At 51.2% G+C, this 21,122-nt stretch overlaps 1 protein-coding gene across 5 annotated transcripts in view; it reads left to right on the forward strand.

Annotated features, from left to right (window-relative positions):
- The window catches only part of RALY (RALY heterogeneous nuclear ribonucleoprotein), a 130,639-nt gene that overhangs the window by 38,702 nt on the left and 70,815 nt on the right, over positions 1–21,122 (forward strand). For 3 of the 5 annotated variants that reach the window (XM_053992698.1, XM_053992697.1, XM_053992701.1), the window contains exon 2: positions 6,548–6,632. The exons of the other annotated variants lie outside the window; for them this stretch is intronic. In XM_053992698.1, coding sequence (XP_053848673.1) covers positions 6,548–6,632 — 85 coding nt within the window. The remainder of the gene's footprint in view (positions 1–6,547; positions 6,633–21,122) is intronic. 5 annotated transcript variants of the gene reach the window in all.

Consider the following 21,122-nt stretch of genomic DNA (forward strand, 5'->3'; position numbering starts at 1 on the left):
TGGGTAGAGAGATCAAAAGCAAGACAGAGCAGAGGCTGGTGCAGGTTTTAGTCCCCATGAGCAGGCCCAGCTGCTCCTCAGGTCTCTGGTGAGATGGGTCACTGCTGGGGGTGCTTCTGTTCTGGGACATTGTGACAGCTTGAGCTTGCCCTTGTCCTCTGCCAGGAGAGGGTGGTGTGGGCATCTCAGAGAATCAGAAACCCCAGGATGGCTTGGGTTGGAAAGGGCCTTAAAGCCCATCCAGTACCACCCAGTCCATGGGCAGGGACACCTTCCACTGTCCCAGGCTGCTCCAAGCCCTGTCCAGCCTGGCCTTGGACACTTCCAGGGATGATCCAGGGGCAGCCACAGCTGCTCTGGGCACTCTGAGCCAGGGCCTCTGGATTGTGCTGTTATCCCCTCACACCAGGCTGGGAGAGGGCACCATGTGCTGCACAAGGCTGAGCTGATCTTCATTAAAGCAGAACTACGCACAGATTTTTGGGGGGCAGCCATTCAGTTCCTTAAAAGAGGCTGCTGCTGGATTTTCCTGGGCATTATTCCCTGCCCTCCCTGTGCAACTGGTGCTCCTTAGCCTCATAATTCCCTGTCCACGTTCTGAGCTGAACAGCTGAGAGATTTTGCATTTTTTAATGGCTCTCTACTGTGCCTGAATTAATGGAAAAATGAACTGAGACCAAGATGAAGGTATTGAAGGGAGAGGATGACAAATTGGCTTTGGAGCATGGCAGCAACGAGCACTGTCAGGGGTTCACACACTGACCTTTATCTAAACAGAACTGTGTGTAACAGATAAGAATATTTAACAATAATTAATGTCACATCAGTGCCGAGAACAAAATGACTACATCAAACGGGCAAGAAATCCACTGCAAATTACTCAAAAGAGAAATGTCAGCTCCTCCATATCTGCAACCTGCCTCGTGCTGATGGAGCTGGAATGAGCCGGGAGGGCACGCGAGGAGAGGAGCTATTAAAAATGATTTAGGGACTGGGTGATATGTGCAGGAATGGAAACAGCAGCAGCTCTGCTGCACCAGAGTGGTGTACAATCAACCACCAAACCGAGCTGGTAATTGGGTGTGGGAGAAATGTGTACAAACCAATTATCCCCACTGCTGAGGTTCTGACAGGCTGCTCAGGGCTTCTCTTTCCTCTCTCCTGTCTCCAGGGTGTGCCGGTGTGCTGGGATTCAGGAGACACTGCCCTGCTCACTGAGCCCCTCTTTGTGTTTTATAGGCAGGAAGAACCATCTGGCTGGGGACATTGAGATGTTTTTCATTCCCTTTCCGAGCTGGGGGTGTCTGGAGGCTGGCATGGTGCCCCACAGGCAGGGGCAGTGCTGGGGAGGGATGCAGGGAAGGCAGCTGGGCTCCAGGGGATGCTGTGCTCTGCCTGGCACAGGGAGGGCACTCTGCCAGCCCTGATCTGATTGCAGAATGGGTGGTGGTCCATGGACCATTCTCCAGTGGTGGATTTCATCAGTGTCATGACAACACCAGCTGAGTGAGGAGGAGCTAACCCTTCCTGACCTGCCTCCTTCTGCAGAGCATCCCCTGGCCCTGGACATTTCACAGAGTCAGTGTGATAGATGAGGAATGCCATGGTTGACTCTCACAATTGAAAGGCAAATATCATGTATGTATGTTAAGTTCTATAGATTTATAGTGCTGTTTTACCCCCTTGTGTTGTTATCAGGGGGTGCTCTGGGTTTGGGACATTTGGGAGGGTGGGATTGTTACTCTGGCAGCAGCTGACCTCCAGTCGGGATTTAAGGAAGTGATCTCCACACTGGATAGTGAAGGAGGAGCCAATGGACAGAACTTGGGAGGGGCTAAAGGGTTAAAAGGTGAAACCTCCACTGTGTGGGTGAGCACATGGTGGGGAAAATCCTCTGCTCCAGGTGCTGTAATATTTTCTCTATTCAGTCTTCTGTTGTATTGTTGATAAGATTTTAATGAACCTTTTAAATTTCAGAAGTGAGTATCATTTCTCACAGTCAGGGAATGCTTTGGGTTGGAAGAGACCTCAAAGCACTTCCCATCCCACCCTGCCATGGCAGGGACACCTTCCACTATCCCAGGTTGCTCCAAGCCCCACCCAGCCTGGCCTTGGACACTTCCAAGGATGGGGCAGTCACAGCTTCTCTGGGCACCCTCTTCCACTCAATCTGCTCAGCCAGACATTGTGAGAATATTTGGAATATTCAGCTAATGCACGAAGCTTAACCAAGTTACAATTTCATTCTAAACAGACCTTTGTGCCCATCCTAATGAATTATTTCCTTACCATAAATTAATTTACCTGCATGGCCACCTCTGGGCAGTGTTACCAGCCTCGGTACCACAGAGCTGGAACCAAGGGTCACAAAAGGAGTCTGGGGAAGAGCCAGGAGCTGCTCCTGAATCCCTTGAATTTTTGGCTGGTACAGTAAAGGCCAGTGCTGTCACCCAGCCACGGTCCTGCTGCCCACTAATTAGTTTTGTTGTCAGCATTTTGCCAGTGGAAGGAGGCAGCCAGGTGCCTCTAGATTAGCCAGGGTGTGAAAAATGGCTTTCCAGCTGGCCTGGTGACCTTCTGAGAGCAGGAGAGAATTCACAGGCAGAAGATGGAGATGTCAGGATATAAAATTAGGGATGATGGGGAGCTGTGTCTGCCCCTTGAAGTTAAACAGGAAAACCTATCCCTGCTCCCATCCTGGCCTGGGATGTGGTTTAGGGTTTCCTGGCTCTGTTGCAGAAGATGTTTGCCTCCTGCAAGGCACATCCTGCTCCTAGCCAGAGGCTCCTGCAGCAGGAGAGAGGTGGGAGCAGAGCCAGCTCCCAGCACACTCCCTGAGCAGCATCCTGGCCCAAAAGCTGGGTCAGGAAAAGTGGCTGATGTGCTCCGTGGCTAAAGAAAGCCAGCCCAAGGTGGGATGAGCAGAGAAGTGATAATTGAAGGATCTGAGCAGCCTGCCCATGGCAGGGAATTGGAACAGGATGATCTTCAAGGTTCCTTCCAACCCAGACCACACTGGGATTCTGTGGGTATGGATCCAGGAAAATAGGACATTTAAAGATCAGTTAAGACTGAAGCCAAACTGAGGTATTGCTTACAATGAAAAGCTGTGAATTTGCATCAGAGTACAGGAGCAGGGCTTTGACAAAACAGGCAGTTAATTAAAGTGCACCAATTAAACGAGGTTCCTTCCTATTTTGTCTGCCATGAGAGGAAGGGAAAAAAAGGTACTTGTTAGAAAAATAGATTTAAATAAATCCAGGATGTTACAGGCAACATCTGGAGAAGCACAGAGGGCAGAGACCTCTGCTCTGGTGCTTCAGGCTCTCTTTTCCTGGAGGAACACTCACACTTCCAGCTGAGCCACTCTGCCTTTGGCATGAATTCAAATGGTTTGGTTATTCCAGGATTCCTGCCAGTGTCTCCCAGTGCTCAGGGGTCACACTCAGTCCCCTGGTTTAATGCCCAGGAGAGGCTGGAGCACAATCATATCCCAGCTCTCAGCTCCCATGGAAAGCTGAGAGGTTCTCAGTGTGGGGACACACGTGAGGATTCTGATTTGGAGCTTCTTCAGAAGGAAAAGCCTCAGCTGTGGGAGCTGTTCTGGGCAGGCTTGAGCCAACTGAGCTGCCTTGAATGGCATGGAGACTCCCCAGCAGCTCAAAAGATGAGCTCCAGGATTCCCTTTCCTTAGAACAAGGACCATTACACATCCATAAGCTCTCCTGGCTCTTTAACTCTGCTCCCTGCAGGTCCTCTGAAACCCTCAGGATGAAAGTGATTTATCACGCCTCTCCTCCAGGGATGGGGCATGGAGAGAGAGGCTGGGAGACCTGAGGGAAAGCAGAAACCTCCTCCCCCCTGCCTGGGCTCCCGAGGCACACGTCAGCACCTTGGTGTCACCTGGTCAGGGACAGGCCCCAGGGAATGGCTGGAGCTGTGTCAGGGGAGGTTTAGGCTGGATATCAGGACAGCTCTGGTCTCCTGAGCCTTGGCTGTGCTGATGCTTTTCCCCTCTCCATCCTCCACACCAGCACCAGCCCTGCCCCACAATTTCAGGGATCATTCCAGGGGCCATTCTCTTCCTTTCAAGCCCCTTGGCTTCCCTGAGATGCCATTTCTTTTCACTCATTTCAAAAGTCAATTTTGCAGAGAAGTTTGAGGGGAGAGAGCAAGAGAGAACCCAAATGGAGCAGGAGTTTCGAAGTTGCACCACCTGATTCTGAGACACGCTGCTCTGTCAGCCCTTTTTATGCATGCCCAGAGCTGGTGCCACCTCACACCTGCTCCACACTTGTTTTTAAAGGACACATCATTGTAATAGGCACTGCAAAGATGGATCTGTATCCCCAGTTAAATGGCATTTTTTGTCCTTTCGTTTCCTGCCCCAGTTGAGGAGCAAATCCTTGGAGAGCAAGCTCTTTAACAAAGTAGGAGGTGCCTGTGAAATTAAAGGAGATCTTGTTTGCTAGAAGAAAATCAGTGCTGCTGGTGTTTCCAGAGCACTGGGCTTGTGTGGGATGCCCTGGGAGGGTTTCAGGTGAGTGGAAGTGCTGCTGTCAGGATCCCAGGTCAGATGTGAGAGCATTCCATGTGGGACAGCTCCTGCTCAGAGCTGGGCTTCACTGTGACTCTTCCCTTTTCCTGGGGTCCCAGCTGATCCCAGTGTCAGCCCTGGGAAGGGAGAGGCCCTGGCCCCGTGTGTCCATCCTGCAGGCCTTTTGGCTGAGCAGGAAGGGCACTTTTTGGAAATACCCCAAAAACCCCATCTGTTTGCAGGCCCCCTGCCCTCAGCAGCCAGCAGTGGGGACGGAACTGTGGCTTTTGGGAGGTGAGGAGGTGTTTTGGTCAGGGGCTCCATCCCCAGGTGAGGAGGGGTGCTGCTGGGGTGGTGCTGGCTGTGGTCTGAGCCTGGTGGGACCAGGGACACCACATTCCAGCCCCACAGCCGTGCTGGGCACGCTCCCTTTGCTGCTCCATCCGCAGCCCAGTGTGCGCAGCCCCTGCCCCGAGGACGAGTGGTGCCTTTTGAAGGGTCTGTGATGAATCTTGGTCACAATCTGCACTGTTCCATCCCCTCTCCCCTCCCCCTGCTCCCCCCAATGCCATCAGCCCTGTGATTTATTGTCCTTTGTGCGTTTCGTTGGCTCTTGGAGAGCTTCTGTTTAATTTTTATGCCCGTTATCATTCAGGGAGAGAAGGGAAAGGCTTGGGGAGCCCAGAGTGGAAATAAACCAGCACATTTTAGTGCAGTTACTTTGTTCAAAAGATGCTGTGTTTTGGCAGAGCACTTGCCTCCATTCTCCTTCACTTTTGTGAAGTGGGTTGAAGTGATTCTACAAAAATCATGGGATGGGGCACTCGATGGATCAGCTCCAGCCTTGCAAGGGCTGGGCTCAGCTGCTTTTGCTGCCTGAGTTCCACAGGACTGGAACAGTAAAGGGGAATTCAGTGACAGCAGGGAATGGCCTGAAACTGAAGGAGGGCAAATTTAGATTGGAGATTAGGAAGGAATTCCTCTCTGTGAGGGTGGGCAGGCCCTGGCACAGGTGCCCAGAGCAGCTGTGGCTGCCCCTGGAGCCCTGGCAGTGCCCAAGGCCAGGCTGGATGGGGCTGGAGCAGCCTGGGACAGTGGGAGGTGGCCTTTTTCAGCTCCCTTGATTTTACTCTTGGTGAGGTTTTTCTGGCACCTCTTTTCTGCTTCCACTCCAGGTTATCAATCAACTTCTGAGACCTCATTCAGGTTTAATTTAACATCCCTGGGGACACAAAGAGCTGAGCATCCATGCTCTGCACCCTTCCCTGTGAGGAGCATCCCTGGACACCCTGTCTGGACCAACCTCACTGTGCCAGGAGCTTCTGCCAGTGGGTGCTGAGGGTGACCCAGCCAAAAAATGCTTGTAAAAGTCCTACAGTTTCCACTTGTGAATCCTGGTTATGTCCCCAGCTGGCACATCTCTCATGCTGGGCAGGTCAGCCAGGTATCTCAGCCATGGCAGGAAAGGGAAAGCACCTTAATTTAAAGTTCCAGGAAGATCTCAGGGGATGCAAAGGAACTGACTTAAAGCAGAATGTTTTAATTCCATCAAGGAATAGTTTGAAGTTGGCCTAGCCCAAAGTAAAATCTTCAGTTTCAAAAGCACATTTTCCAAATATTAAATAAATAAATGAACAAAACTATGAAAAAGTTTTACTGTGGGATATTTCAGTTTGAAGAAACTCTGTTTTTTCCCTGAGCCATCATGACCAAAAATTCCTGCCTGCCTCTATCTTTGTCCTCTGCTAGCATTAACCTGATGGAGCAGTTTTGGTGGGATTTCTGGTGCCTGAGGCAGCCCAAACCACCCCCCCAGTGCTCAGCCCTGGGAACACAAGCTCCTCTGTCTGCTCTGCTTCCAGCTCCCTGCTAAGCAGCTCAGAGTCTTAGCTCAGCAAGTGCTGGCTCTGATCCTTGCAGACAGCAGCAGCTTTGCTTCCCAGCACTGCACACCCTCCCAGAAAGTCGTGGATTATCTGCTTACCCCCCTCCATGTCCTGGTTCCTGCAGGGTGAAGAAGCACAGAGAGGAGCTGCGCCTGCTCCCGCTGCGGGCACGGGGACAGCGACAGAGCCCAAGTGCCCAGCCAGCCCTGGTGAGTGACTCTGCCTGTGCTCCTGGCTGTGGTGGGTGGGAGAGAGCCCTGTGATTCCCTGTGATTGATTCCCACAGCACTGGGATCTGGGGCAGCACTCACCTGGCAGGAGAGGAGCTGTACAGAACCTTGGTTTTGGGGCAGTCTGAGGATTCCTCCCTTGCAGCCTGCTGGGAGAGGCTGATGTTCCCTCACCCTGGCCTCGTGTGAGGGTCCAGAGAGTCAGAGGTTGGTGGGCTTGCTGAGAACCTGCCCCTGTCCCTGGTGCTGCTGGTGATGGAGTTGGGTCACTTTAACCCCAGGCAGGTGGTGGAGTCACCATCCCTGGAGGTGTTCAGGGAAGGTCTGGATGTGGCACTCAGTGCCATGGTCTGGTTGACAAAGTGGTGTTGGGTCAGAGGTTGGACTCAGTGATCTCAAAGGTCTTTCCCAGCCTAATTCTGAGGTTCTTTCAGTCTGTGATTACACCCTGTGGGTTGCTCTGGACACGTGTTTGGGCACATCTGCATTTCAGATTCATTGCCTGCAGTTGCTCCTAGAAGTTCTGTTTGCAGTTTGTCGTGGTGAGGTGAAAACGAGTGTGACCTGGGAGTAACCTGGGGGTGAACTCTGCTGCTGGCTCTGCTGGGCTCATCCCAGAGCAAGGGTGTGCAGGGAGAGGCAGCTGGAGATGCCTTGAGAGGCTGATCTGGAGCAGAGACTAGACAGAGCTAAATGGACAAAACAGGTATTTATTGCAAGGCCTTTAAAGGACACACCTTGGGCACCATGAGAGCCTGGCCAGGGCTGCACCCAGGCTGAATCTAAGATGGATCCTGGTCACGAGTTTTACACTTTTATCAGTTTTGGTTCATCTATAAATTGGGTTCAATTGTCCAATTGCACCTCCAGGTCATGAAGCCTCAGCCCCCTGCCTTGCCCCCTTCTCTTTGAATTGTCTGTGCTTTTTGGGTAAAGGTTGTCCTTGATTCTCCAGCTGGGAAGGGATTGTTTTGTCCAACTGCCCTGTGAAGAGAACCTGCTGACACCTAACAGGAAGTTTCAGAGTTAATACCAGGCAGCAGAGACTTTGGGAAATATCAAAGCTGAAAGCCAAGGCTGTGCTTGGGGCAGGCAGGGTGCAGAGCTGCTGTGTGGGGCTGGGGGCCAGGGCTGGGTCAGACCTCTGCTGCTGGCTCTGACAGGGGAACCAGAGCAGCCTCTGCCACTTGGGCTGGGAGGAAACATTCCTGTGGTATTTCCTTCTTGGGGCTGTGTTTGTCAGTGCTTAGGTCAGGACAGAGGAGTTCCCCATCCCCAAGGGGTACAGGGGTGTCCTCAGGCCACAATTTAGGACGTTTAACATCCCCCACACCTAGCTTGGGCGGGGTGCTGAGCTGAAATCACCTCTGTGAAGCAGAGGCTTTATGGAGGGATGGGAAAGGATTTAGGGATCAGGTGCAGTGGTAGCATGACCTAAGGGTTGGGAAATGCTGGCCTGGGAATGGCTGTGCCTGTTGGAAACTTGCTGTGCTTCCTGAGCCACGGGGTCAGGGAGGGCTGGAGCTGGGAGGGCTCTGCCTGCTCTGCCGGGAGCTTCCTTGTGGTAAGAATGGCTTAGCAGGACTTCAGAGGAGTAAAACCTGGTTTGCTTCAGCAGAGGGTGAAGATTTCAGGGTGTCCTTGTTCTGTGCTCAGCTCATGGCAGGAAGATGCAGCAGTGTGGTTTTCAGCAGTGGATTTTCTCTTTCATTTCCTGGGCAGATGGATGAAAGCAGAAATTACAGATTAACGGAGTGAATTGGAAAGGGACCTTAAAAACCATCCAGTGCCACCCCCTGCCATGGGCAGGGACACCTTCCACCTTCCCAGGCTGCTCCCAGCCTGTGGGCACTTCCAGGGATGGGGTCCTCAGTTTCCAATTCAGCAGGGTTTGCAGAACTGGGGTTTTAATTGCTATCGTAGTTGGAGTTTTCCTTTGGATATTGCATAGAAGAGAGAAAAAATAAATGATCAGATAAAACTTCTTATCACAGAAGTAGGAGCTGTGCTGCTGTGTGATGGACCCCTGGAGATACCACATACAGTAAACAAGGATCTTATTTGGAAATCTAATCCAGGAAACTCCAAATAACAGCAGGGAAAAGATTCACCTGAACTTCTTCAAATCAAAATGAGGCAGTTGAGGGAGAAAGGGAACTTGGGTTTGGTCAGATTTGTCTATAACCATTTTTTGTTCCAGCTTAGTGTACCTGCCCATGGTGGTAGTGAGGATATTTTGACACAAAATGCTCCAGCACATGGATAGTTTGAACAAATGACCTGACTAAAAACCCTGTTCTGTATGGCAAAGACAGCTACTGTAGCCTAATTCCATAGACCAGGATTTAACTCAGCAAATGAAACCATGGGGTTCAGCAGCATTGAAGAAATCCATGGATTTTTACTATTGAAGACATTTTTACAAAGAATGCTGCCAGAAATTTTTCCAAGTTTTGTTTTGGCTGTTGGCATATTCAGTAGAGTTTTGAAGTGTGGATCCTTCTCTTTTTACAAGGTATTTACAGTAAGTGGAGGGAATTGTCTTTTATCCAGCAAGTTCTTCCCTTCCTCCTGAGCCCCTGAACACTGCTGGCTGATCATTTGCTCTTTCATTTTTCACTTCTCCCTGCACCTACTGGTGGCACACAGAATAAAGGTAGATTCCAGAAGGAGCTGCAGAGCTCCCTGTTCCTTGGGAGGTATTTCAGTGGGGAAATATCTGTCATTCAGGCAGTTCGAGAAGAACACAGAGAGTGACTGGAGAACAAGGAGGGCTGATGAAAATGCCCATGATTCCAGGAATGCAGGGAAAGTGTTGGAAATTGCTGTTCCTGAGTCCATCCTTACAGGGCTGGGAGGGCCCCATAGTGAGAGGACGAGGAGGAGCAGCCTTAGGTGGCTCAGCAAGAAGGGATGGCTGAAATTTTCTGTGTGTCTCAGAAAAGCCCGGGGTGGAGGGGCCATCAGGGCTCTGAGCACAGCTATTCCAGGCTCTAATCACCTGCTCAGGTCCTTATCAGCTCGGGCAGTTCTGTCTGGCCAGGATTAGGGGGGCCCTTTAAGCTATGATTTGTGGTGACCTTCTTAGCACCCCGTGGGCAAAGGAAGGAAGGGATGGAACAGCTTCTTAATTTAGAGAGCACCGGCTCAGGAGGAGGCTGCAGATCCTGGAACCTGGTGGGGGCAGGAGCTGGGAAGGGCTGCAGTGTCCAGGGCAGAGGAGCCTGTGGGATGGGACCCTCACAGGGTTCCTGGTTGAGCCTAAAAAAGCCAAACTCTGGCCTGAGTTCCCCTCCTGCCTCTGTCAGGGAGTGGGTGCTTGGATCACTCAGGTGGGAACTCGTTCCAGAGGCTCCACAGGAGTTGTGACCCGTCAGAAACCAGGCTGAGGAGGGCACAAGCAGAAATTCCCCCCAGAATGCACTCTCCCCAATCTTTATCTGATGTAAAAAAAATTCAAAGACACAAACAAAATTTTGAAGTTACAACTCACGTTGTGAGTAGGCTCCTGGGGAGGATTGCCCTTGGCTGTGCTGGGAATGAGCTCATGGCACGTGCAGTTCTTGGGAGTGGCTGGCTGGAGCATGTGGGGTTTCTGGGATGGTGGAAGGTGGCCCAGCTCCCCAGGGTCTGGAGGAGGTTTGGCTGGAGCAGGCTCACTCCTGTCCCATGGGAGTGGGCTGTGGAGCCACCTGGCAAAAGCAGAGTGAGAGGAGAGCTCTCCTCACACAGAGAGCCCAGTCCCTGACCACTCTGCAGGGAAGCAGAGGAGGTTTGGGATGCTCTTGGCACACAGTCTGTGGTGAAAGCAAAGCACAGAATCCCAGAAAGCTTGGTTTGGAAAGGACCTTAAATCCCATCCAGTGCCACCCCTGCCATGGCAGGGACACCTTCCACCATCCCAGGGTGCTGCAGGCCCTGTCCAGCCTGGCCTGGGACACTTGCAGCATGAGGGGTTCCTTTGGTGGAGGATGATCAGGGGACATTTAGGGTTTGCACACAGCAGGAGTGGGGTCTGCAGGCTTAGCCCTGGGGGTGTGCAGCTCTGAAGTTCTCAGGGATGGAGCCATCCCCTCCCTGTGCCCCCAGTGCCTGTGGCAGCTGGGCTGGGCTGGCTGGGAGTGGGGACCCAGACAGGCCCAGCAAGGATCAGGTTTTGCAGGACAGTCAAGCCCTGACACACCATTCTTGATGCTGGAGCCTTCAGAGATGGGCACTGGGTGAGTGAGGGAAGAGGAGCTGCTAATTAACCCTTGATAAATCCCCTCATGGCTTTGTCCCTGGGCTTACCTGGGCTTTTAAATAAAATTAACTGCCTGAAGCTCTCAGCTCTGCCAAGGCATTGGAGAGGTGCCAAGTGATGCAGGACAGGACCTCTGGTGCAGTCTGAGGGTGGAAGGTTGTGTAGCTGGAATCTGGGAAGAGCAGAGTATTGGGTGTTATTTAAGGGCTGTAGAGCTGAGCAGAAAATCAGCAGAATCATGTTTGATCCCTGAAACACGAGTTCCCACAGCAAACATGACCCAGTGCATTGCACCACGCCTGCTTTGGGAGGTAAAACCTGGAGCAGGCACAGAAACTTGAGCACATGGAGTTGTTAACCTGTACATTCAGACAAAATTCCATGCCCCAAGAAAGCCATGGCTTAAAAACTCCCATGCCCCAAGAAAGCCATGGGTTAAAAAGCACCTTCTTAAGCCAGTGATTCATCTCTAGAGCTGAGCTGGTTTTCTGTGATCAACCCAAATGTTTGATTCTTTTAAGAGCTGAGCAAGTGATTCTTAATGAATACTCAGTTTTCTGCAAATCTTGATCTTACTGAAATACGATGGCAATTTAAATTATCTGACTGGGGGATTTTTGTTTTTCCTTTTTCACTCCTGGATTTCCTTTTCAAAGTCATCTGTTTCTCAGAACCTCTCAAAACTTGGAGGTTAATTCAGATTAAGGTAGTGCATGAATGGAAAATGTAAAATCTTTTCCCAGATAACTGCTTGTGCAAACACCAGACAGATGATGGCACAAGTTCCTTCTTCTGCTGTGGCTCTGCTCAAAGTTTGGGTGAAAATATTGGCAGAATGTCCTCTCCTGACTGGGTGCAGCTTTGTGGCTGCATTCCTCAGTTCTGGAGCTGGAATGTGAGTCAGAAAGGAAGGAGTCAAGGGGGTGCCTTAAAATGAAAGTACAAAAATAGATCTCCCTGCACATCTTTTCTCAGCTTCCCCTTACAAGGCTGCATGGATGTGTGCTGGATGGGGGTTTTTAAGGGGACAATTTTTAGGGTTTTTTTAAGGAGACAAATAAGGGTTAGCAAGAAATGCAGAAAAGATAAACAGTGAGATGGCCACAGTCCTTCATCTATAGGAATCCAGGCCTGAGATTTGCTTCCAGCTCGGCCTGAACTGGAGATTTCAGGAAACGAGCCAACAAGTTCCTTATTTTGCCATTTCATCATCAAATGTGCTGCTTCCCTGAGGCACTGACCTTTCACAGGCAGTGCTGTGACAAAAGATGTGGTGAAACAAAAGGGACCCTGTGCTGCCTGGAGAGGCTGGGCTGTGCCATCCAGAGCGTGGGAGATGGTGCCTCACCCCCTGTGCCTGTGATGAGCTCTCTGACGTAGGGTGTTGGTTTTTTTTCTGCTAAAATCCTTTATTTTTGGTTTCTTCCTGAGGGTGGAGGTTCCATTGGACAGACAGGTCAGTGAGGCTGACCTTGGGATGTGCTGGGCAAGCTTGGAGGGCTGATGTGGGTCCCCAGCTTTCCTCTGGTGGGTGAACTCTGCAGAGATTGCCAGGGGATGGGCACATCCCCAAACCTGCCAGAGCTCCAGGAGCGTTGGCACAGCGCTGCCAGGGGTGCCCAGGGTGGGGCTGTTGGGGTGTCTGTGCAGGGATGGGGCTGGGCTGGGTGATCCTCTGGGTCCCTCCCAGCTCAGGACATTCCTGATTCTTTGGGACAAACATTTGATCGTGGGCTGTTCCTACCCCCTTCCCAGGAGAGAGACACAAGGAGACCGTGGCAGCCTTGGTCTCTTGCCTGTTTTTCCTGTTGCACTGGGGGAAAGCCTTGTAATGAAACCTTGTTTCACCCCCCCCATCTTTGCCTGGGCTTGCTGTGCTGTGGGGAACCAGGAGATCTGCACCCTGTTCGCCTCCCATGGGGTATCTCCTCAGAGAACCTGGAGTCACTACAGTTGGAAAGGACCTCCAAGATCAAGTCCAACCCTTAACCCAGCACTGCCATGACCATCACTAACCATGTCCCCAATGTTTTTTGGATACTTCCATGGATGGTGACTCCACCACTGCCCTGAGCAGCTTCTTCCAATGCCTGACCAGCCTTTGAATGGAGACATTTCCCCCAATATCCAATCTGAATCCCCCCTGGCACAACTTGAGGCCATTGCCTCTTGTCCTGTCCCTTGTTCCCTGGGAGCAGAACCCAAAGTTGTGGAGAGCCAAAAGAAATCCCTCCTTTTCCCCTCTCTTCCCTGAGCCTGTAGGGTTGGGGTGCAGGGAACCATCCCTTGGCTTCCCACAGTTCTGCTCCAAAGCCAAGGAGAAGTTGGTCAGGGCAGGGAGAGGTTTGTGGGCCACTGAGCTTTCTGTGGTGTTATTAATTATCCATCATTTCTTGCCCTACTTTCCCTACAAGCCTTCCCTGCCTGCTCAGTGTCTGCTGGGACTCAGGAAAGTCCTTGTGCTTCTTCTGGGCTGGGTGGTCACCCCCACAGAGATGTTCTGAATCTGTTCCTTGTCCAACTTTGCCTGTCACTGTCTGTGCCTTGGTCTTCCTTGTACCCCTCCTGCTAGATCCAAAAAGTCTGCTGCATTCTTTGGTTTTGTTTTTTTTTCCATTTTCTTGTCATATCTTTGAATGCCTTTATTATTCCTTCTTCCCTCCTCTGGCAGAGGTGTCTCTGCTTGTAATCTCCTTAGCACTGAGGCAGCCTGTTCATTTCAAAGAAAGCTGCTTTAAAGGCAGGTGTGAGCCAGACTTGGCCGATTCTTTTTTTTTTCCCCTGTGGCTTGAAGGGCCTGAAAATATTCCTGTAATCATCTCACAGAATCCCGGAATGGTTTAGGTTGGAAGGGAGCTTAAAGCTCCTCTGTTTGCAGCTCTGCCATGGGCACGGACACCTTCCACTGTCGCAGGCGATGCAGGGAATGACTGCAGGGCTTTGGGCTGACCCCATGCAGCCCCTGGGTGATGGGCACGGGACACAAATGGGACTTGAGGCAAGTTCTGCTCCCCCCATGCTCCAGTGAGGTGCCTGAGCTGTTCTCTCCCCACCCAGCCCTTCTCCAGCTCTGGCTCTCCCAGCTATGGCACCGCCGTGTTCAGAGGGGAGCAGCTCCCGTGTCCAAGGGCTCAGGCCTGGAGGGAAGCAGGGTGTCCCCCGGTGCACTCAGCCCTGAGGAGTGCCCCAGCAGGGATGTGGCTGTGAGTCTGTGCTTGTCCTGCAGCCTCACCCACACCCAGCCTGTCCCAGCAGCCTGCAGAAGGCAGCGGGATGAGCTGGGCTGCAGCAGCCAGGATGCTGCTCAGGAGCTGGGGGATGGCTGCAGGGATGCCTGCAGGGAGCATTTGGGAGAGCCCTGGGGGCAGCCAGCTCCAGCCTGCCCCGCTCACCCCTTCCCTGTGTCTGTGCAAACAGCCCTGGAGCACACGCAGGGCAGTGCCCCACCCTGCAGCAGCACCCTGTCCCTCGTGGGGCACAGGGGCAGGGGACAGCAGCAGGGGGGACTCAGCACCCTGCTGCATTTGGGCTACAAAAGCCAAGGAGTGAAGTTTGCTATGCCAGCACCTCCTTCTGCAGGAGACTTCTTTTTCTTCCCTAATGCTTTCCTGCTTCTCAGAGTCTGGAAATGTATCTGTGTTTACCTGACCCTCCCGTGTGGTCACAGCCTTTAGAGCCTCTGCCTTGGCTCCCATTACACTTCCCAAAGCCTCTTCATTGCCTGGCTCCTCTAATCCTTCCAGGAGCACCCATGTTTTATGCCTTGGTTATGCCTCCCTTCCTTTTAATTAATTTTTCACAGTGCCTTGCTCGTCCCTGTTGCCCTTTTTGATTTAATTTATTGCTCACTAGCCATCACAACACCTGGGCAAGCCTTTAATTTATCTTTTCCCGTGTCCCTTGTACCCCCTCTGTCCTCTCCCATTATTGATTTCTCCAGTTTGATTTCACCCTGTGCTTGCCAGCATCATCTCCCACCCTTCTCTCCCACTCAGAATTGCTTGGATGAGTTTTCCCCCCATTCTTGACCTTGCTGCATTGTAATTCCTGGCCCAACGAGGCTGGGATTGCTGCTTCCCCCCCAAATGTCTCAGAATCACCTCTGGGCAATTCCCATCCCGTTGCTGTGATGAGGAAAGAGCTCCTTTGCCAGGGAGTCTCGTCCAGGTGGCAGGGGCTGATGGCCATCACCTGGTGCAGCCGCTGTGCTGAGCTCCCTGCAGGCAGGGAGGTGTCCCAGGGACAGGGATGGGCTGGGCTTTGCTCGGTTCCAGCTCTGAGCATGGAGGGAAGTCTGTGCCCCCGGGCAGCTCTGCATTCCTGCCACTATCCTGGAGATGAGGATGTGCAGCTGAAGCTGCCCTGGGGAGCCCTGGCTGCTCCCAGCCCAGCTCTCCTGCTGCTCTGAAGCTTTTTCCTGGTCTGCATTTAAACACTGAGGAAATTGTGGAAGGAAAGAGGCAATAAATGACTTTTCTTCTGTCTTTTAGCTGCCCTGTGGCTGCCACAGCCCGGCTCCCCAGAGCTCAGACAAAGAGGGAACCCCCGCTTTGCTCCACGGCTGTGAGGAATTGAAGGCTTTTATTTGCCACCATAAACGGTCCATTTACTTACAGAGCAGTCCCTGCCATTACCACAATGGCTTTGGAAAGCACATTACTGCAGTTATTCAGGTTATTTTGTCATCTGTGGCCATGTGATTTGCAAGCTGAGCCCAAAAGTGGGAAAGGGGTCAGAGGGATGGGAACCATATGTTTGTTAAAAACACACAGCAAGGCAAGATCATGAGCTATTACCTGCTCCCCTGTAGAGCAGGCACAAAACACAGCAGGCTGAGGCTCGAAAGAGTGGGTATCTACATAGTTCCCTGCTCCTGCTAAAAAATACTTTGGTTAGAGCTATGCTTATAGATGGGATTTCCATTTTCATGGGATCTCGTGTAGCTGAGCTGCTTCTGTCTGATGGAGGAGCAGGGTGTATGAAAGGTGGGGCTGAAACTGGCTCTGGCAATGGACGTGGTTGGATATATCATGTCCTTTGGGTATCAGGGAAAGGCTCTTCCCCAGAGGGTGCTGGCAGTGCCCAGGCTCCCCAGGGGATGGGCACGGCCCCGAGGCTGCCAGAGCTCCAGGAGCGTTGGCACAGCGCTGCCAGGGGTGCCCAGGGTGGGGCTGTTGGGGTGTCTGTGCAGGGATGGGGCTGGGCTGGGTGATCCTCTGGGTCCCTCCCAGCTCAGGACATTCCATGATTCTATCATTCATTCCACCTGCTGACTCCCAGGGCATCAAACTGGTAACCCTTGAGTGTAAGAGCCCCGGGATGTTATCACCATATGGAAAATGAGGAGGTACAACAGGCACTGCATGGGTCATGTGGAGCTTCGAAGATCTCAGGGGAGCCAAGGCAGCTTCATTGGTTTAACTGGTGGTTGGTTATAAATACCTGTAGTTCCACAGTGAGTTGTTGGCATGGTTGATTTGGTTTGGGAATAAAATGTGGGAACTGTAGGACTGTAATTGCCCATGGTCTGGAGGAGCTGGCTGCTGCACTCAGCAGAGGTGTGTGGGGAACATGGGAGCTTGTTCATTCCATTGGTTTTATTCTGTTATCTCTCCCTTACTTTTTTCTCTTCCTCATTCTCCCCATTTCCCATTCTTCCCTCTTCAGCCGAGTTAGGCATGCAGGTAGGATCACCCTCTAACTCCTGAAGGTAGGTCAGTTCCCTGATGCTATCAGGGAAATCTCTGGGTGTCTGTGAGGTACTGACCCTTTTTCCAAATTAAGAAGCTCTCCTTGTCCATCTTTGACAATTTTTATCAATGCACGAGCACAGGAGACTGGCTCTCTTCTCCCTCTATCTCCAGGCACAGAAATATCCTTTTTTCATGTAGCAGCAGCCCCCCATTCTATCCATCCTTACCTTACCCTACTTTTTACAAACGTGTGGGGTGATAGGAGAAGGGGGAAGGCTTTAAGCTTAAGGAGGACAGGGTTAGATGGGATATTGGGAAGGAATTGTTCCCTGGGAGGGTGGGCAGGCCCTGGCACAGGGTGCCCAGAGCAGCTGTGGCTGCCCCTGGATCCCTGGCAGTGCCCAAGGCTGGCTGGGGCTTGGAGCAGCCTGGGACAGTGGAAGGTGTCCCTGCCCATGGCAGGGTGGAACAGGATAAGTTTGAAGGTCCCTTCCAACCCAAACCCTTCAAGCAGTCCATGGCAAAGCAGTGTGCAGCACTTTGGGAGGATTTGTTTCCCAGCTGTCAAAGGAAACCTTTAAAGAAGCTGGAGACCATTTGGGGGGTCAGTCAGTGACACAGTTTGGGATTCAAAGTGAGACTCCAACTTGAGCAAACTGAAAATCTGGAGAGGAAAGCTGTACTTTACTGATAGACTTGAGAGAGGAGATCCTGCTCAACGTGAAGATTGCATGGAGACAGTAACTGACAGACCAGGATGTGTTTGGATCTGTTTGGATAATTTCTCTTCTGTTGTGAGTTGTGGAGCACCCCAGGCCTCTCTGTGTGGTGATGGATTCAATCCATCTGCCTTCCCCTGGGAATGACACCTCTTCCCTGCTCCATGGGCTCTCTGCAAACAAGGAGCTATAAATAAACACCAATATCTCTCTTTGCAGGGGGTGCAAAGCTGCGCTGGAGCTTTGCCTTTGTACTTGTGAATAAAAACGGGCAGGTAAGCGATGCTCCAAGCCAAGGGCAGGCAGAAATTTGGAACACACATAGATACTGCTTTGTGGCACATGAAATCTGCAGAACTGTAAAATCAGGTGATATTATTTTGTAATTTGAGGAAAAAGTATGAAATGGATGGGAAGTTTTTGATCTGGAGCCAGCCAAGTCTTTCAGTGAACTTTTTCTTTCTCGTGCTCACAAGCAGAGGATAAATGCTGGAGTTTATAGTGCTGAAGGTCAAGGTTTGCTGGACTGGCAGCAGTGATGCACTGGGAGGGGTGGAGGAAGCTGCACTTGCCTTTCCTGGCTCTGGAAAGTCTGCTGAGACCCATCTGCAAGAAGGGAAAACCTTCTTCTTGTAGGGCCCTGGTGCCTGGTGGTGCCTCCTGTATGATCCAGGGAGGTATTCAGGGCTGGACATGGTGTAGCAGTGTTCATTGGAGCTGCTGCAAGGTTGATGAGCAGTGTAAAACTTGGGGGAATTTGGCTCCAGGACCCTGTGGTGAAGGAATTCCCATAGGTACAGGTACAGCTCATGGGCACACTCAGCCTGGGAAGCGTGTCTAGGGAAGTAGTTTGTAGGGATGCCTGGATGTCTGAAGTGGGATTTGGGCTGCTGACTACACCACTGGTGTTTTACTACCAAAACCCAGTATTTTAGTACTGGTATTATACTATTAAATAGCATAAAATATATAATATAATATATAATTATAATATACTAATATTATACTCATAATATACTAATACATAATATATAATACTAATAATATAATTAATATAATATAATATAATATAATATAATATAATATAATATATATTTAATGTTAAGTCATTATTCATTAGCATTATGTTAGAATATTAATATTCTATTATATTAATATAATGGTAAATATATTAATATAATACTAATTGTATTATATATGAGATTATAATACTATATAATTGTATAATATATATATTATATACTGGTATTGTAGTATACTATTTGTATAGTATACTATTAGTATATTATACTATTATTAATAGCATATATCTTATACTATATAGTATATATAGTATACTATTTTTAATAGTATACATACTATATGTATACTATTGGTCTATTACTAATTGTATCATATATAATATATATAATACTATAATACTATGTAATTGTATAATATATATATTATATACTGGTGTTGTAGTATACTCTTTTAGTACACTAGTATACTAGATGTATACTGGTATTTTTGTACAAAACTACTAGTGCTTTAGTACTGTTAGTACTCAAGTGCTACTAGTACAGAGCTGGAGAAGGGCTGGAGAATTCCCGAGGGAGCTCAGCCTGGAGAAAAGGAGGCTCGGTGGGACCTTGTGGCTCTGCACACCCCCTGACAGGAGGGGACAGCTGGGAGGGTCGGGCTCTGCTCCCAGCAAGAGGAAATGGCCTCAGTTGCATCAGAGGAGGTTTAGATTGGATATTGGGAAACTTCCTCCCTGAAAGGGTGGTCAGGCATTGCACCAGGTGGAGTCCCCAGCCCTGGAGGTGTTCAAAAGGTGTCCTTGGGGACTTGGGTTGGTGCTGGGCTTGGCAGGGCTGGGTTAATGGTCGGGCTCAGGGATCTTCAGGGGCTTTTCCAATGATTCTGTGGTTCCATGAGCCTGGAGGATGAGTCCCTCATCTGCTCAGAGCCAGCTGCAGAGCTCCTGGTGCACAGTTAGGAGCTGTTCTGTCACTCTCAGGGCAGTTTTTCTAAGAGAACTGACCCCAAGAATGGTTTCCTGAGCTTTTCTCTAGAGCACTGCCATTCCTTCCTCCTGAGCACTTTTCCTCAGAGCTGTCTCCTGGGTGAACTGTGATCCATGGATCAGGAGCTGCGTGCCAGAGGCACACGTGGCAGGAAAATCCTTCACCATCTCTTACCAGCAGCCATGGAATCTCAGCAGCACACCCAGCCCCAGGAGGGCTCTGCCAGCTGCTCACTGCTGCCCTTCCCATCTCCCGATCCCCGTGGTGCAGCCAGGGAGCGACGTGCCAGCTCTGGCCACAGGGACCCAGCTGGTCTCAGCTCCTCCTGCCCACTGAAGTGTCCCTGCACAGCCCTGCCCTGGGGCCAGCACAGCCCCTCACACGCAAGGAGTGTCCTGGGCCAGGATTCTGCACTGGAAACCATTCCTGAAGGGACAGGGAGCTCTGGCCCTTCCTGGGAGCCCTCTCCAGAGCTTGGGGGGAACAGGGAGTGTCCTGAGGGCTCATCCCAAAGTCCCTCTTGAGGGACTGGTGCTGCAGCAGCTCCAAGGGTTTGGAAGGGACCTTAAAGCTCATCCTGTCCCACTCCCTGCTATGGCAGGGAAACCTTCCACCATCCCAAGGAGCTCCCAGCCCCATCCAACCGGGCCTTGGGCGCTGCCAGGGATCCAGGGGCAGCCACAGCTGCTCTGGGCACCCTGTGCCAGGGCCTGCCCACCCTCACAGGGAGCAATTCCCTCCCAGTATCCCATCCATCCCTGCCCTCTGGCAGTGGGAGCCATTCCCTGTGTCCTGTCCCTCCATCCCTTGTCCCCAGTCCCTCTCCAGCTCTCCTGGAGTTCCTTTATACCCTGCAAGGGACTCTGAGCTCTCTCTGGAGCCTTCTCCTCTCCAGGTGAGCACCCCCAGCATTCCCAGCCTGTCCCAGAGCAGAGGGGCTCCAGCTCTTGGAGCATCTCTGTGGCCTCCTTGCCACTTGTTCTATCTAAGTCTCAATCATTTTTGTTCAATCAAAAATCAATTTTGTTCAATCAAAATCAATTTTTAAATTAAATCATTGTTTCTTTCAAGTTTCAGTCCTTTCTTTCTTGTGCTGGGGCCTGAGGGCTGGGGCAGCTGTGCAGGTGGGGCCTCACCTGAGCAGAGCAGAGGAGGAGAATCCCCTCCCTTGAGGTGATGATGAGCTGCCATTGCCTCATGCTGCGGGAGCAGGGCTCTGCTGCACCTCAGACCACTTCTGGTGGGCTCAGTGAGACCTCCTCACCTGTGAACTTCCCCTGTCCCTCGCTGGCCGTGCTCTGCCTCACCTTATTTCACTTGCAGAACTATTTCCAGTGCCTGCAATAGTCCTGCAGTCCCTTGGGATGTTTGTGCTTCTGTGCCTTCATCCCCTGCATCCTGTGTGTGCACTCAGTGCCAGGGCTCTGTGCTGGTGCAGAGGAGCTGTTCCCAAACTGGGATAACATCCCCCTGCATTCAGCTGACTTGCATTTCCCCCTTATCCTTGGTATTAATCCCAAACTTGCAGAATCACCAGGTATTAGGATTTGATAGAGACTCTGCTCTTTGTGTGACGAGCCAGCTGATGGAAGTCTTAATACTGCAGGTGGTGAGCTGCCAATCCATCTAAAGCCAGGCTGCATTAGCACTCTGATATCAGAAATATCCCTCCTGATAGGGGAAGATCCCTGCAGGGGGGAGCTGGGCAAGGCAGAGTGCATTTCCTGTGTGCCTGGGCTGGCGTGTGAGCGCTGGCTGTGGCTGAGCTGCCCAGCCTGGCACATCCAGAGTGCCTCCTGTGGCTC

The sequence above is a fragment of the Vidua macroura genome, chromosome 17 (genome assembly GCF_024509145.1).
Source record: "Vidua macroura isolate BioBank_ID:100142 chromosome 17, ASM2450914v1, whole genome shotgun sequence".
NCBI classification, from domain to species: domain Eukaryota; kingdom Metazoa; phylum Chordata; class Aves; order Passeriformes; family Viduidae; genus Vidua; species Vidua macroura.